General features: G+C 48.2%; 1 protein-coding gene across 1 annotated transcript in view; it reads left to right on the top strand.

Annotated features, from left to right (window-relative positions):
* LOC144492466 (cadherin-5-like) overlaps positions 1–6,369 on the top strand; it is an 81,697-nt gene extending 75,328 nt beyond the window's left edge. Inside the window, exon 12 of the mRNA XM_078210522.1 lies at positions 3,171–6,369. Within this exon, the coding sequence (XP_078066648.1) occupies positions 3,171–3,658 (488 nt within the window). The 3' untranslated portion in view covers positions 3,659–6,369. The remainder of the gene's footprint in view (positions 1–3,170) is intronic.
* Positions 6,370–13,017: the final 6,648 nt, after the last annotated feature.

Here is a 13,017-nt window from a genome sequence, read left to right as displayed (position 1 = left end):
ACAGTCCAAAGATGTGCGAGTTAGGTTGATTGGCCATGCTAAAATTGCCCCTTAGTGTCCTGAGATGTGTAGGTTAGAGGGATTAGCGGGTAAATATGTAGGGATATGGGGGTAGGGCCTGGGTGGGATTGTGGTTGGTGCAGACTCGATGGGCCAAATGGCCTCCTTCTGCACTGTTGGGTTTCTATGATATCAATTGTAAATAGTTGTGTCCCCAGCACTGCCCCCTGTGGCACTCCACTAGTTACAGCTTGCCAACTCAAAATGTATCCTTACTCTCTGCTTCTTGTTAGCAACCAATCCTCTATCCATGGCTATATGTTATCCACGACACAAAAGCCTTTTGGAAATCCATGTGTAGGTTAGGTAGGTTAGTCATGGTAAATGTGTAGGGTTACAGGGATAGGGTGAGGGGGAGGGCCTGGGTAAGATATACAGTCAGAGAGTCAGGACAGACTCGATGGGCCAAATGACCTTCTTCTGCACTCTATGATAATGCTCCAGTGAAAGGAAAGGTTTTAAGACCTTAGGAAATAGGAACAGGAGGAGGCCATTCAGCCCTTCGAACCTGCACCACCATATAATAAGATCATGGCTGACCTAATACTCACCAAGTCCATTTTCCTGACTTAGCTCTGTAATCTTTAATTCCCCGACTGATTCAAAGCTTATCAATCTCAGCCTTGAAGGTGTCTAAGGACTTGGCCCTCACAGCTTCCTGGGGTAAAGAATTCCCAAGGTTCATCACTCTTTGAGAGAATAAATTCTTCCTCAAATCTGTCTGAAATGAGCACTCCCTTATTCTGTGACTATGTCCTCTGGTCCTACAGTCTCTCATGAGTGGAGACATGTACGTTGTCTAACCCCCTAAGAATCTTCTGTGTTTCAATCACATAGATCATAGATCATAGAAACCCTACAGTGCAGAAGGAGGCCATTTGGCCCATCGAGTCTGCACCGACCACAATCCCACCCAGGCCCCACCCCCACATATTTTACCCGCTAATCCCTCTAACCTACACATCCCAGGACTCTAAGGGGCAATTTCTAACCTGGCCAATCAACCTAACCCGCACATCTTTGGACTGTGGGAGGAAACCGGAGCACCCGGAGGAAACCCACGCAGACACGAGGAGAATGTGCAAACTCCACACAGACAGTGACCCGAGCCGGGAATCGAACCCGGAACCCTGGAGCTGTGAAGCAGCAGTGCTAACCACTGTGCTACCGTGTCGCCCTACATCACCTCTCATTCTTCCAAACTCCAAGGAGTACAGACCCAACCTGTTTAATCTTTCCTCATATGGCAGTCCCTCCATACCCGGCCGGGATCATCCTAGTGAACCTCCTCTGTACCGCCTCCAATGATAATATATCTTTTTCTAAATAAGGAGTCCAATACTGTGCCCAGTATTCTAAGTGTGGCCTCACTAGTATCTTGTGCAGTTGCAGCACACCTCTTTATTTTAATACTCCAGCCCCCTTGAAATAAAAGCCAGCATTCCATTTGCCTTCCCGATTAATCTTCTGTACCTGTGTGCCAACTTTCTGGCTTTCATGAACAAAGATTTCCAAGTCCCTTTGTGCTCCAGCTTTCTGCAGCCTCTCTGCATTTAAATAATAATCCGCCTTTTCATTCTTTCATCCAAAATGAACAATCTCACATTTTCGCTTGCTGAAGTTCATTTGCCAATTTTCTGCCCACTCACTTCTTATCATAGAATCCCTACAGTGCAGAAGGAGGCCATTCAGTCCATCAAGTGTGCAGACTTGATGGGCTGAATGGCCTACTTCTGCACTGTAGGGGTTCTATCGTTCTATGAAATTCCCCTAGTTGCCACTCTCCGACACCTGTTTGGGTACACTGAGGGAGAATTTAACAAGGCCGATTCACCTAACCAGCACGTCTTTTGGACCATGGGAGGAAACCAGAGCACCCGGCGGAAACCTATGCAGACACGGGGAGAACGTGCAGACTCCACACAGACAGCGACCCAAGGCCGGAATCGAACCTGGGTCCCTGGCGCTGTGAGGCAGCAGTGCTAACCACTGTGCTACCGCGTCGCCACGAGGTTACACTCTCCGACAGAGCATCTTATCCAGTCCCTATTCCCATAACCCTGCATAATTACCCCCACTAATCCCCCCCTAACGTACACATCTTGGGACACTAAGGGACAATTTAGCACAGCCAATCCACCCAACTTGTACATCTTTGGAGTGTGGTTTTGTTAAAAGGTGCGATAGAAATGTAAGTTGTTGTAATATATTTCCTCTTCTTGTTCTTCCTTCCAAGGGAGGCACAGTGGTTAGCAATGCTGCCTCACAGCGCCAGGGACCCGGGTTTTGCAGGGGCACTGCTGGCTGCTCCTATTGCTGTGTCACAGTGTCAGTGTTAAATAAAACACCGGCAGCTGCGCTTCCTCACTCAGCACAGACAGACAGACACCAAAAGGGGCAAACGGATCCAGCTAGGCATCACACAGAGGATTTCCTGAGAAACAATAGCCATTATGTCCATTTATCAGGGATGGTAATCAATCTCTGGGTGTTTTTGGAAGTTCTTGTTTGGAAACAGAGAGAGGTTCCATTGTTCCTTGGAGAAACTCCCTGAAGTGCAAGCCAGTGGCTTGTGTACATTCTCAGCCATCTTTGGGATGTGTGTCCTTTAAAAAGATAATCCCATGGCAACGCACTGCTCCCTCACAGCGCCAGGGACCCAGGTTCAATTCCGGCCTTGGGTCACTGTCTGTGTGGAGTTTGCACATTCTCCCCGTGTCTGCGTGGGTTTCCTCCAGGTGCTCTGATTTCCTCCCATACTCCAAAGGACGTGCTGGTTCAGTGAATTGGCCGTGCTAAATTCTCCCACAGTGTACCCAAACAGGTGCCGGAGTGTGGCAACTACAGGAATTTCATAGAACCATAGAACCCCTACAGTGCAGAAGGAGGCCATTCAGCCAATTGAGTCTGCACCGACCACAATGCCACCCAGGCCCTATTCCCGTAACCCCACACATTTACCCCGCTAATCCCCCTGACACTAAGGTCAATTTAGCATGGCCACGATTTTCACAGTAACTTCATTGCAGTGTTATTGCAAGCCTAGTTGTGACACTAATAAATAAACTTTGAAACAAAATGCAATGATTTTTTTCTTTCTCTGCTCGCAGTCCTGGCAGTGCTGATTGTCCATCAGAAAATGCAGAAGAAGAATGCCTTTGCGGGGCTGGTGAAGCCCCCGGGTGAGATCCGCGAGCAGCTGGTGCGCTATGACGAAGAGGGAGGCGGTGAAATGGACACCAACAGCTTTGACATCACGGTGCTGAACTCTCTCCGGGCCAATGGGCCGCGGCCGGCCAAAACCTCCAACTGCGTCCCGGTTTACGCCCAGGTCAGGAAGCCCAACAACGACATGGGCTCAGTGGTCAAGATGAAGAAGGATGAGGCGGATGGTGACAGGGACGGACTGCCCTACGACACCCTCCACGTCTATGGTTACGAGGGGGCCGAATCAGTCGCCGATTCGCTCAGCTCCCTGGACGTCTCCTCCATTGACTCCGATCAGGATTATGACTTCCTCAATGACTGGGGGCCCCGCTTTCAGATGCTGGCTGAACTTTATGGATCGGATCCATGCAGGGAGATCTCAGATTATTAAAGCAAGAGAGAGATGTGATTTGTTTTGTGGAGGGATTGGAGGGAGGGGGGGGGGGGGCAAGGGAGGGGTGTGGGGGGGTGGAGATGGAGGAATGGAGCAAAGTTGTGAAATTTAACTGGATTATTTGTTGATACAGCAGAGGAAGTTCAAAAGGGGAGGAGGCCATTCAGCCCCTCAAACCTGTCCCACTATTCAGTTCCATCCTGGTGGACCTGTGTCTTAATCTCACCTATCTGCCTTTGTTTCCAAATCCTTAATCTCCTTGTCTCGCCAAACCGCTCAGTCCCTCATTCTAACACATATTCTGAAGGTCCAAACTAATCACCATTCTAAAGATGAAAGGCCAACACTGCACAGGCTTCCAGATTCATTCACAATACAACAAAAGACATTGCATGTAGATAAGCCCCATGGATTGGTTGCATGATGGCACAGTGGTTAGCACTGCTGCCTCACAGCGCCAGGGACCCAGGTTCAATTCTGGCCTCAGATGACTGTCCGTGTGGAGTTTGCACATTCTCCCCATGTCTGCGTGGGTTTCCTCTGGATGCTCCAGTTTCCTCCCACTCTCCAACGATATGTAGGTTAGGTTGATAAAAGCAAATTACTGGGGATGCTGGAATCCGAAACCAAAAGAGAAAATGCTGGAAAATCTCAGCAGGTCTGGCAGCATCTGTAAGGAGAGAAAAGAGCTGATGTTTCGAGTCCAGATGATCCTTTGTCAGAGCTGAGGTTGGGTAGATTGGCCTAGGTAAATACATGGGGTTGTGGTGGGGTGGTGGTCTCGGTAAGATGCTCTTTCAGAGCGTCAGTGCAGACTCGATTAGTTAAATGGCCGCCTTCTGAACTGTAGGAATCCCATGGTTCTATGTCTAATGCACCGAATTTCAGAATGGTGCAGCGTGAAGGGAATGAATGTATTTTATTTTGATCTGACTTTGCAGTCTTGGCAGGACAGTCCCTGGGTCCAGGGTTGGGTGAATTGGGGCGAAGGGGCAAAGGTTACTTTTCATCGTGGGTTGATTTTTATGGGATCTGAGCATCGCTGGCAAGACTGGCATTGTTCCCTAATCCTGATTGTCCTTGAACAAAGTGATCTGCTGGGTTATTTCAGTTGGCGGTTAAAAGTCAATAGCATCGCTGTCACATGTCGGCCAGACCAGGTTAAGGATGGCAGATTTCCTTCCCTAAATTAGCAATCAGTGAACCAGATGGGTTTTTATAACAATCCATTGGTAATTGTCATCATTACTAAAATGAGTTTAATATTCCAGATTTATTAATTGATTTTTTTTAATTACTGCCGTGGTAGGATTTGAACCCATATTCCCAGGGCATTCACTGGATTACTGGATGGAAGTCATATTACCCTATTTCGTGGCAAATCAAATAACCAATTAAAATCAATCAGACAAGCTGAGGGATAAATTAAAGGGGCAGTCCCTTAAAGGGATACTGCCTGAAACAAAAAGCAAATGAAACTTAAAACTTCAAACCCAAACATGATTGAGAGGGAGGGTGGATAAGGTGCCCCAGTCCCCACAAAGCCCACCACTTGTTCAGCCAATGACGGCAGTGATTGCTGTGAGCTGGAACATGAAATTGACAGTCCAGTGGCCATGACCACCACGCCAACATCTCCCCATAAAAACAAAATAACTCGCCATCGGGGAAGTGGAGCCTGGTTTCCCACGTGGCCAGCAGATTATTCTGAGCCAATGTTTTCACGCTATTCCTACAGGGACGCCATGAAGAGAAAATTAGGGACCAAGTCAGCGGCAGGAATGCAGAGAAACCTGCTTTAGATGTTGCACAGAGGGTTGGTGATATCGAATTACATAGAACTTCCAGCACCGAATCAGGCCATTCGGCCCAACTGGTCCATGCTGGTGTTCATGCCGCACGTGAGCCTCCTCCAACCCTACTTCATCCCTCTTCCTATCAGCTCAACATTCCATTCATTTCTCCCTCAAATACTCACCTCCTTTCCTCTCTGCCATCCCCTGTGGTGGCGAGTCCCTTATTCTCACTAACTCTCAAAGTGAAGGATTTTCACTTGAATTTTTTTACTGGATTTATTGATGAATTTTGGCCTTGTAAACCCACTGCCGATTGGATCAAATGGCACCAAAACACAGTAAACAAGAACGATGGAGACAGGGTTTGTCGCGGTGAACTCTGCTTCCATAAAACTCCCTTTATTATGAAGGGTTCTGAAACATTCAGCCTGGACATTCCAGTTACAAATCTTCAATTCCCAGCCAATCAGAGATGAAGTTGGCAACTCTACATATTGCGTAACCAATGGAAACTCTCAGGTCTGCCTTGTATTCACAAATGTTGTTCAAAGTGATTAGAGTGTTTAGCTGCATTATAAATGTTTTAATTTTTAGTCTGATTTATACACGATAGCAGTATGTATCCTTTGTGCAGACAAAGGATTTTAGCATAACTTTTTTTTTAATGTGTGAAGTAAAACTATTTTTAAATGGAACTTCAGCAAATCTTGAAGCGACAGGGCTCTCTCTGTCCCCAGAGGGAAGTGCATTTGTAATAATTTTATTAACATTTTATTCCAGAGAGGTCACAGTTGTTCAGTGGCCAGTGTAACTGTGATGTAATAAGTGCCTTGATGTTGAGAGGTTCTTTGTTTTTTGCCAAACTCTTTAAACTTTTGGAGAAAGTTTGTTAATAAAAAGTTTGTAAAGTTCACTAATGATTGCATCAGTTGCGCAATAGGATAATGAGAATTTGTATTTCTGCACCAGAACCATCCCGTCTCCTCCCCTGTCCTTCCTGAAGGATCTCTTTCCTGTGACGAAGTGGTCAGAACCGTATGTCATACACCAGGTGGAGCAGTTTCTGGTACCCAAATAACATAAACCACCTCATACGGAAGCTTCTGACCCACATCCTATTCAACACAAAACAGGAGCAGCACGGTGGCGCAGTGATTAGCACTGCTGCCTCACAGCGCCAGGGACCTGGGTTCGACTCCTGGCTTGGGTCACTGTCTGTGTGGAGTTTGCACGTTCTCCCCGTGTCTGCGTGGGAGTGCTCCGGTTTCCTCCCACATTCTGAAAGACCTGCTGGTTAGGGTGCATTGACCTGAACAGGCGCCAGAGTGTGGTGACGAGGGGAATTTCACAGTAACTTCATTGCAGCGTTAATGTAAGCCTACTTGTGACTAATAAATAAACTTTAAACCCTAAACATTTCTTCTTAGATAGCAGCCATGATTCAGTTGGTCCTCTTCTTGTCCCTAGCCCAGAGGGTCATGGGAAGCTGTTGAATTGTTGTAAAAACCCCACTGGCTACTAATGTCATTTGGACAAAGCAATCTAAGTTTATTTATTAGTCACAAGTTGGCTTACATTAACATTGCAATGAAGTTACTGTGAAAATCCCCCAGTCGCCACACTCCAGTGTCGGTGCTCGAAAGATATTCGGACACAGCGTTCACAAGTGATCAATCCTTTATTGCCTTCTTATCGATAAGGAGAGAACTGGAGAATTGCCAAAGCTTCTTCAGTCTGCTCTGCCCAGCTGTGTGCAGTCAGCTTTTTTTATAGGGCATTTTTTACAACTTCTACTAAAGATAATTGTTTCTCGTCATGCAGACCGGTACATTATTTACATACGATACAAAGAGGTAGGCCCGAGACAATAGCTGTTTAATAGCATCACATTGCTAATGTCATAATCTTTAGTGGTAGACGGATGGAATATAATGGTCACTTAATCATGTTTTTATTACAGTTTCGGTGCTGTAAGCAAGGACATTTTGCTGTTTCCTGTTAATAGATATAGCGAAACATCCACCTTTGTCTGCGCTTTCTATTTCATGTACTTGCAGAGACAGCCAGTCTACAGTGAGGGTGCTGCTGCTGATGTGCTAATTTTCCTGGTCCCCTGGCCGACCTTCTGCTGAGCTCAGTCTCCTCTCCCACACTCTGGTGCCTGTTCGGGTACACTGAGGGAGAATTTAGCATGGCCAATGCACCTAACCAGCGCGTCTTTCGGACTGCGGGAGAAAACCGGAGCACCTGGAGGCCATTCAGATCATCGGGTTTGAACTGACTCTCTAAAAGAGCATCCTACCCAGGCCCTATCCCCATGCATACTCCACATGGACAGTCACCCAAGCCGGGAATTGAACTCAGGTGCCTGGCACTGTGAGGCAGCAGTGCTAACCACTGTGTCACCGTGCCGCCCTATCAGTTCAACAAGAGGCTTCAGTACAGATCTCTGCTGTACCCTCTTCAACTCTGTCCCTCTCTTTCCTTCTATCAGATGTTCTTTACAAATCTACCTTCATCACCTAGCTTTTTCCCACCTGTCCTAATAACTCCTTTCCCTGACTCACCGCCAGCTGTTGCGATGTGAGGTTCGTGTCCCTTTAATGGAGCATTCTTAAGCTACTGTCGAGTTGGTGGCATGATTGTCACTAGGCTCATAATATAAAAACCCCAGCTGTTGCTCTCGTGGTGTGGGTTCAAATCTGACCACAGCAGCCAGTGCAATTTTAATTCAAGAAATAAATCTAGAATTGAAAACGGGTTACGGTAATGGTAACCATGACAACTATCATCGAATGTGGCAAAAACCCAGCTGGTTCACTAATGTCCTTTAGGAAGGAAATCTGCCGTCCTTACCCGGTCTGGCCGACATGTGACTCCAGAGCCCACAGCAATGTGGTTGCCTCTTAGCTGCCCTCTGGAATGCCTGAGCGAGCCACTCAGTTCAATGCTGATTATTGATGGGCTTTGCCAGTGACATCCACGCCCCCATGAAATAATAAATTTTAACAAATCACAACCACCACTGGCCCTAGGGTCTGAGCTCATAGTCCCGTGACTTGTAGTCAGTCTGCAAGCAACAGCAGGATAGAGTAGGACCGGGGTTCTCCAGTCCAGCAATCCCCGCTGCCAGCAAGAATGGAGAATTTGGCGCTCAGCCAAATCTCCATTCACAGCAGCGGGACTGGAGAATCCCAGCCGTGGGCAAGGTCAGAGAATTCCAGCCCAGACGTACTAAACTTAACCTCCCAGTTAACTCTCTCTGTCCATAGTGTTATTTTCAAATGAAGGATCCGCATTATTGTTTCACCAACCCTTGTCTACGATTTGTACATTTATCTCGAAGAGGAGGAGAACGTAACATGGTGGCAGCGTGATTTTGCAGATATGACTGAGCAGAATACACGCCTCAACCCCTTCACATCCAACAGATGAAAAGACTGGGTGTGGACATGAAAAAAATGCTCAAAACTCAGTGTGTGTAAGTAATTAAGACCATAAAACATAGGAGCAGAATTAGGCCACTCGGCCCATCGAGTCTGCTCCGCCATTTAATCATGGCTGATATTTTTCTCATTCCCATTCTCCTGCCTTTTCCCTATAACCCCTGATCCCCTTATTAATCAAGAACCTATCTATCTCTGTCTTAAAGACACTCAATGACCTAGCCACCACAGCCTTCTGCGGCAAAGAGTTCCACAGATTCAGCACTCTCTGGCTGAAGAAATTCCTCCTCATCTCTGTTTTAAAGAATTGTCCCTATCACCTGAGGTTGTGCCCTCTGGTTCTAGTTTTTCCCACTAGTGGAAACATCCTCTCCACGTCCACTCTATCCAGGCCTTGCAGTATCCTGTAAGATTCTGCCGCTCTGCAGGAATCCTGCACGCCCCTTACCTGTTTTCTGGGATGACACCTCACCCCAGGCAGCAGTAGGTCCCAGGAGGATGTTTCAGGTCTGGTTAAATAGCAAAAGCCTACTTTCTGCAAAGCTAAAGCAGGAACAGAAATTAAACATCAGACTTCAGGCGGTCTCACTTCAAGCAGAACTCACAGGCCGGGCATCGAGCACCAGGGTCCCTGGCAGTGCCAGTCAAAGACAAACAATGCAGCATCATGAGAAGCCGCAAGCAGGAGCCAGTCTGCAAACTCCAGCTTCCGGTCTGACTCCTCTCCCAGCATCTTGGGGATTTTCGCTCGGGGAGCTCGGCCATCCAAGAGTTGTTGCGTCAATACCAGACATTAGCAAAGGGCACTATCTCTCTATTTAATTGCCGATGCCCAGTTGAAATTAAACAGGCAGTTTAATCCTGACAGACCACATGAGGAACATGTTGTCAACGCACAGTTACTGCTCTTTACAGCTGCGGCACAGTGGCACAGTGGTTAGCACTGCTGCCTCACAGCGCCACGGACCTGGGTTTGATTCCTGGCTTAGGTCACTGTCTGTGTGGAGTTTGCACGTTGTCTGTGTGGGTTTCCTGCAGGTGCTCTGGTTTCCTCCCACAGTCCAAAGATGTGTGGGTTAGGTTATAGAGTCATAGAGGTTTACAGCATGGAAAAAGGCCCTTCGACCCAACTTGTACATGCAGCCCTTTTTTCTTAAAACCCCAAAGTTAGTCCCAATTGCCCGCATTTGGCCCATATCCCTCTATATCCGTCTTACCCATGTAACTGTCTAAATGCTTTTTAAAAGACAAAATTGTACCCGTCTCAACTGCTACCTCTGGCAACTTGTTCCAGACACTCACCACCCACTGTGTGAAAAAATTGCCCCTCTGGACCCTTTTGTATCTCTTCCCTCTCACCTTAAACCTATGCCCTCTAGTTTTAGACTCCCCTACCTTTGGGAAAAGTTATTGACTGTCTAGCTGATCTATGCCCCTCATTATTTTATAGACCTCTACAGGATTGGTTGGCCATGCTAAATTGCCCCTTAGTGTCAGGGGGACCAGCTGGGTAAATGCATGGGGTTATGGGGATAGGGCTCGATGGGCTGAACAGCTTCTTTCTGCGCTGTAGGGATTCTATGATTCATTCTCCAGACCTGAACAAACAAAGACCTGTGATATTTGCCTCTCCAGGAGGCTCACTGCAGAGCAGTTTAACCGTTCATTTGATTGGTAATTGCAATCTCTTTGTCAGTTGGATTGGATAATCTTCTGTTTTTTTCCGTGCTCACACTGATAGTGAAGCAGGAACAAGAGGAAACTTATCTGTCATAAGCTTGAAGATATAATTGCCGCTGGCAGGTGGGTCAGTGAGAAGAGGAAACAGCTTTCAGATAATTGGTGTAGAGAATCAGAGACAAGATGAAGAGAAATGTTTTATCCAGCCAGTTGTTGTGATCTGGAACCCCCTACCTGAAAGGGCGAGGGAGGAAGCTTCAATGGGAACTTTCAAAAGAGGAACTGGATAAATATTCCAAGAGGAAGACTGCGGGACCATGAGCAAAGAACAAAGGGGAGTGAGACTAATACGCTCCAACAAAAGGCAGGCATGGGCAGAATAGGCCGAATGGCCTTCTTCTATGAGAACATAAAGCTGGCACGGCGGCACAGTGGGTTCGCGCTGCTACCTCACAGCGCCAGGGACCAGGGTTCAATTCTCGGCTTAGGTCACTGTCTGTGTGGAGTTTCCTCCGGTTTCCTCCCACAGTCCAAAGCTGTGCCGGTTCGGAGGATTGGCCATGCTAAATTGTCCCTTAGTGTCAGGGGATTAGCTAGGGTAAATGCACGGGGTTATGGGGATAGGGCCTGGGTGGGATTGTGGTCGGTGCAGACGAGATGAGCCGAATGGCTCCTTCTGCGTTGTAGGATTCTATGATTCTATGGATTCTCAGGGAGTCAGGAAGACCCTGCAGATCTTTTCAAAATAGCAGATGGTGCCTGGATGTGGGAACCCCACCCCTCATTTCCAACAGATCCAATTTTTCCAACTGAAAGAAGGGGCATGATTTAAGTGGGAGGGTAGCCTGGCCACAGTGGGGGCATTTGAATAGAGTGCTGAGTTCAAACAGACCCTGTACTGGCTCTACCGAGAGTCTTAACCCACAGTATGGAAGTGGCAAATTTATGGAGTCGGCCTCTTTAAGTGATTTGCTTTGAGGTTTTTTTTAAATCCCCTCTCTTTAAACTTAAAAACTTAAGCTGTCAGTGAGAATTTTTTTTAAAACTGTCTTCGGGACTGTTTTGATTGACAGGCCATCTGGTGCATGTTAAAAGAAAACATTTCCCAAGTGCTGTTATTATGTCATCACTTGAATGAATTTCAAAAGCTACAATTATTTCAGCAGGATGTTCTGAGTTCACAGTTTGATGGATGGTTTGAAGATTCTGGAGGCAATTCTCCCGGCCCCCTGCACTGCTCGAGTAGCGCAGTGAGCTGGGGCACATCAGCAGGGGGGCCTGTAGCGGGACTCACGGCCAGTGTCCAGCCAAACGCGAGTCTCCCGGGCAATTTTCAAAATAATCAGCCTCGTACTGGAAATCAGCACGAGGCTACATATGGAAATCTCAATATGATTAGCAAGTCTGGGACGGTATTCTCTGGGATCGCGAGTGTCTCTCCCACCCTGCCGGGAGATGTTCCAGGAGAGGGGATAGAGGCTATTGATGCCTGCCTGGGAGGTTGGGGGCAGGGGGGGCCCTTGGGCGGTGCCAGGCTGGCAGTGCCAGGCTGGAACCCGAGCACTGGCCACCAGGCATTCTGGCAGTGCCTACTGGGCACACTGGCACTGCTCACCGGGCACCAAGCAGTGCAAAAGGGCGGCACCAGAGGGAGCAAGGCCCACTGGGGCCAGGGCCGATTGCTGGTGGGGAACCCTGCGCACTCTGCAATGGGATTGGTGAGAGGAGGGAGGAGACAATTGGGGCTGCACATGGGGGGAAGAAGATTGGAGCTACACATGGGGGGCTTCGTGGCTGGCCATGGGGGGTGATTGGGTCTGCACATGGGGGGGAGATCGGAGCTACACATGGGGAGGGACCGTGGCTGGCAATGAGGGGGGGAGATTGGGACTGCATGTGGGGGGGGCATCGGGGCTGGCCATGGAGAGCTGGTGATTGGGGTGGCCCGGTGGTGGGGGTGGGGGGGAGGTCAGATAGGCCAGCGATCAGGGTGGGGGGGTTTGGGGAGGCTGGCGATCAGCGGGGAGGCCTGGAAAAAAATTGGGAGGGTGGCAACAGAGGGGCCGGTGATGGGGGGGCCAGTGAGCATGTGTTTATCTCCCCACTGACAGACTGGTGCATGCGCAGTGGCCCGCTCAGCACTCTGATGCCGACCTCTCCAGCGAGATGAGGCCCCGCCCACTCCCCCTCACTTCCCGCTGTGAATCCCCCTGAGGCACTCTGTGCCCGAGATGTGTTCAGCACACCCAAAAAACAGCCGGGGAAATCTCCCATTTTCCCGCCCATTGGGCATTTCATTTTTTTGGGAGAATTGCCCACCTGTCTTTGTTGCGGCTACTGAATAGAAGTTTTAATTGCAGGATGGCCACTTGAGGAGATGGTAAAAACTTTGAACGAGTTTCATGAATGGGAGTTTTTTTCACTATCGAGTGTG

Source organism: Mustelus asterias, chromosome 4 (assembly GCF_964213995.1).
Source record: "Mustelus asterias chromosome 4, sMusAst1.hap1.1, whole genome shotgun sequence".
NCBI lineage: Eukaryota > Metazoa > Chordata > Chondrichthyes > Carcharhiniformes > Triakidae > Mustelus > Mustelus asterias.
The sequence above is the reverse complement of the archived record's forward strand: the minus strand, read 5'-3'. Positions and strand labels throughout refer to the sequence as shown.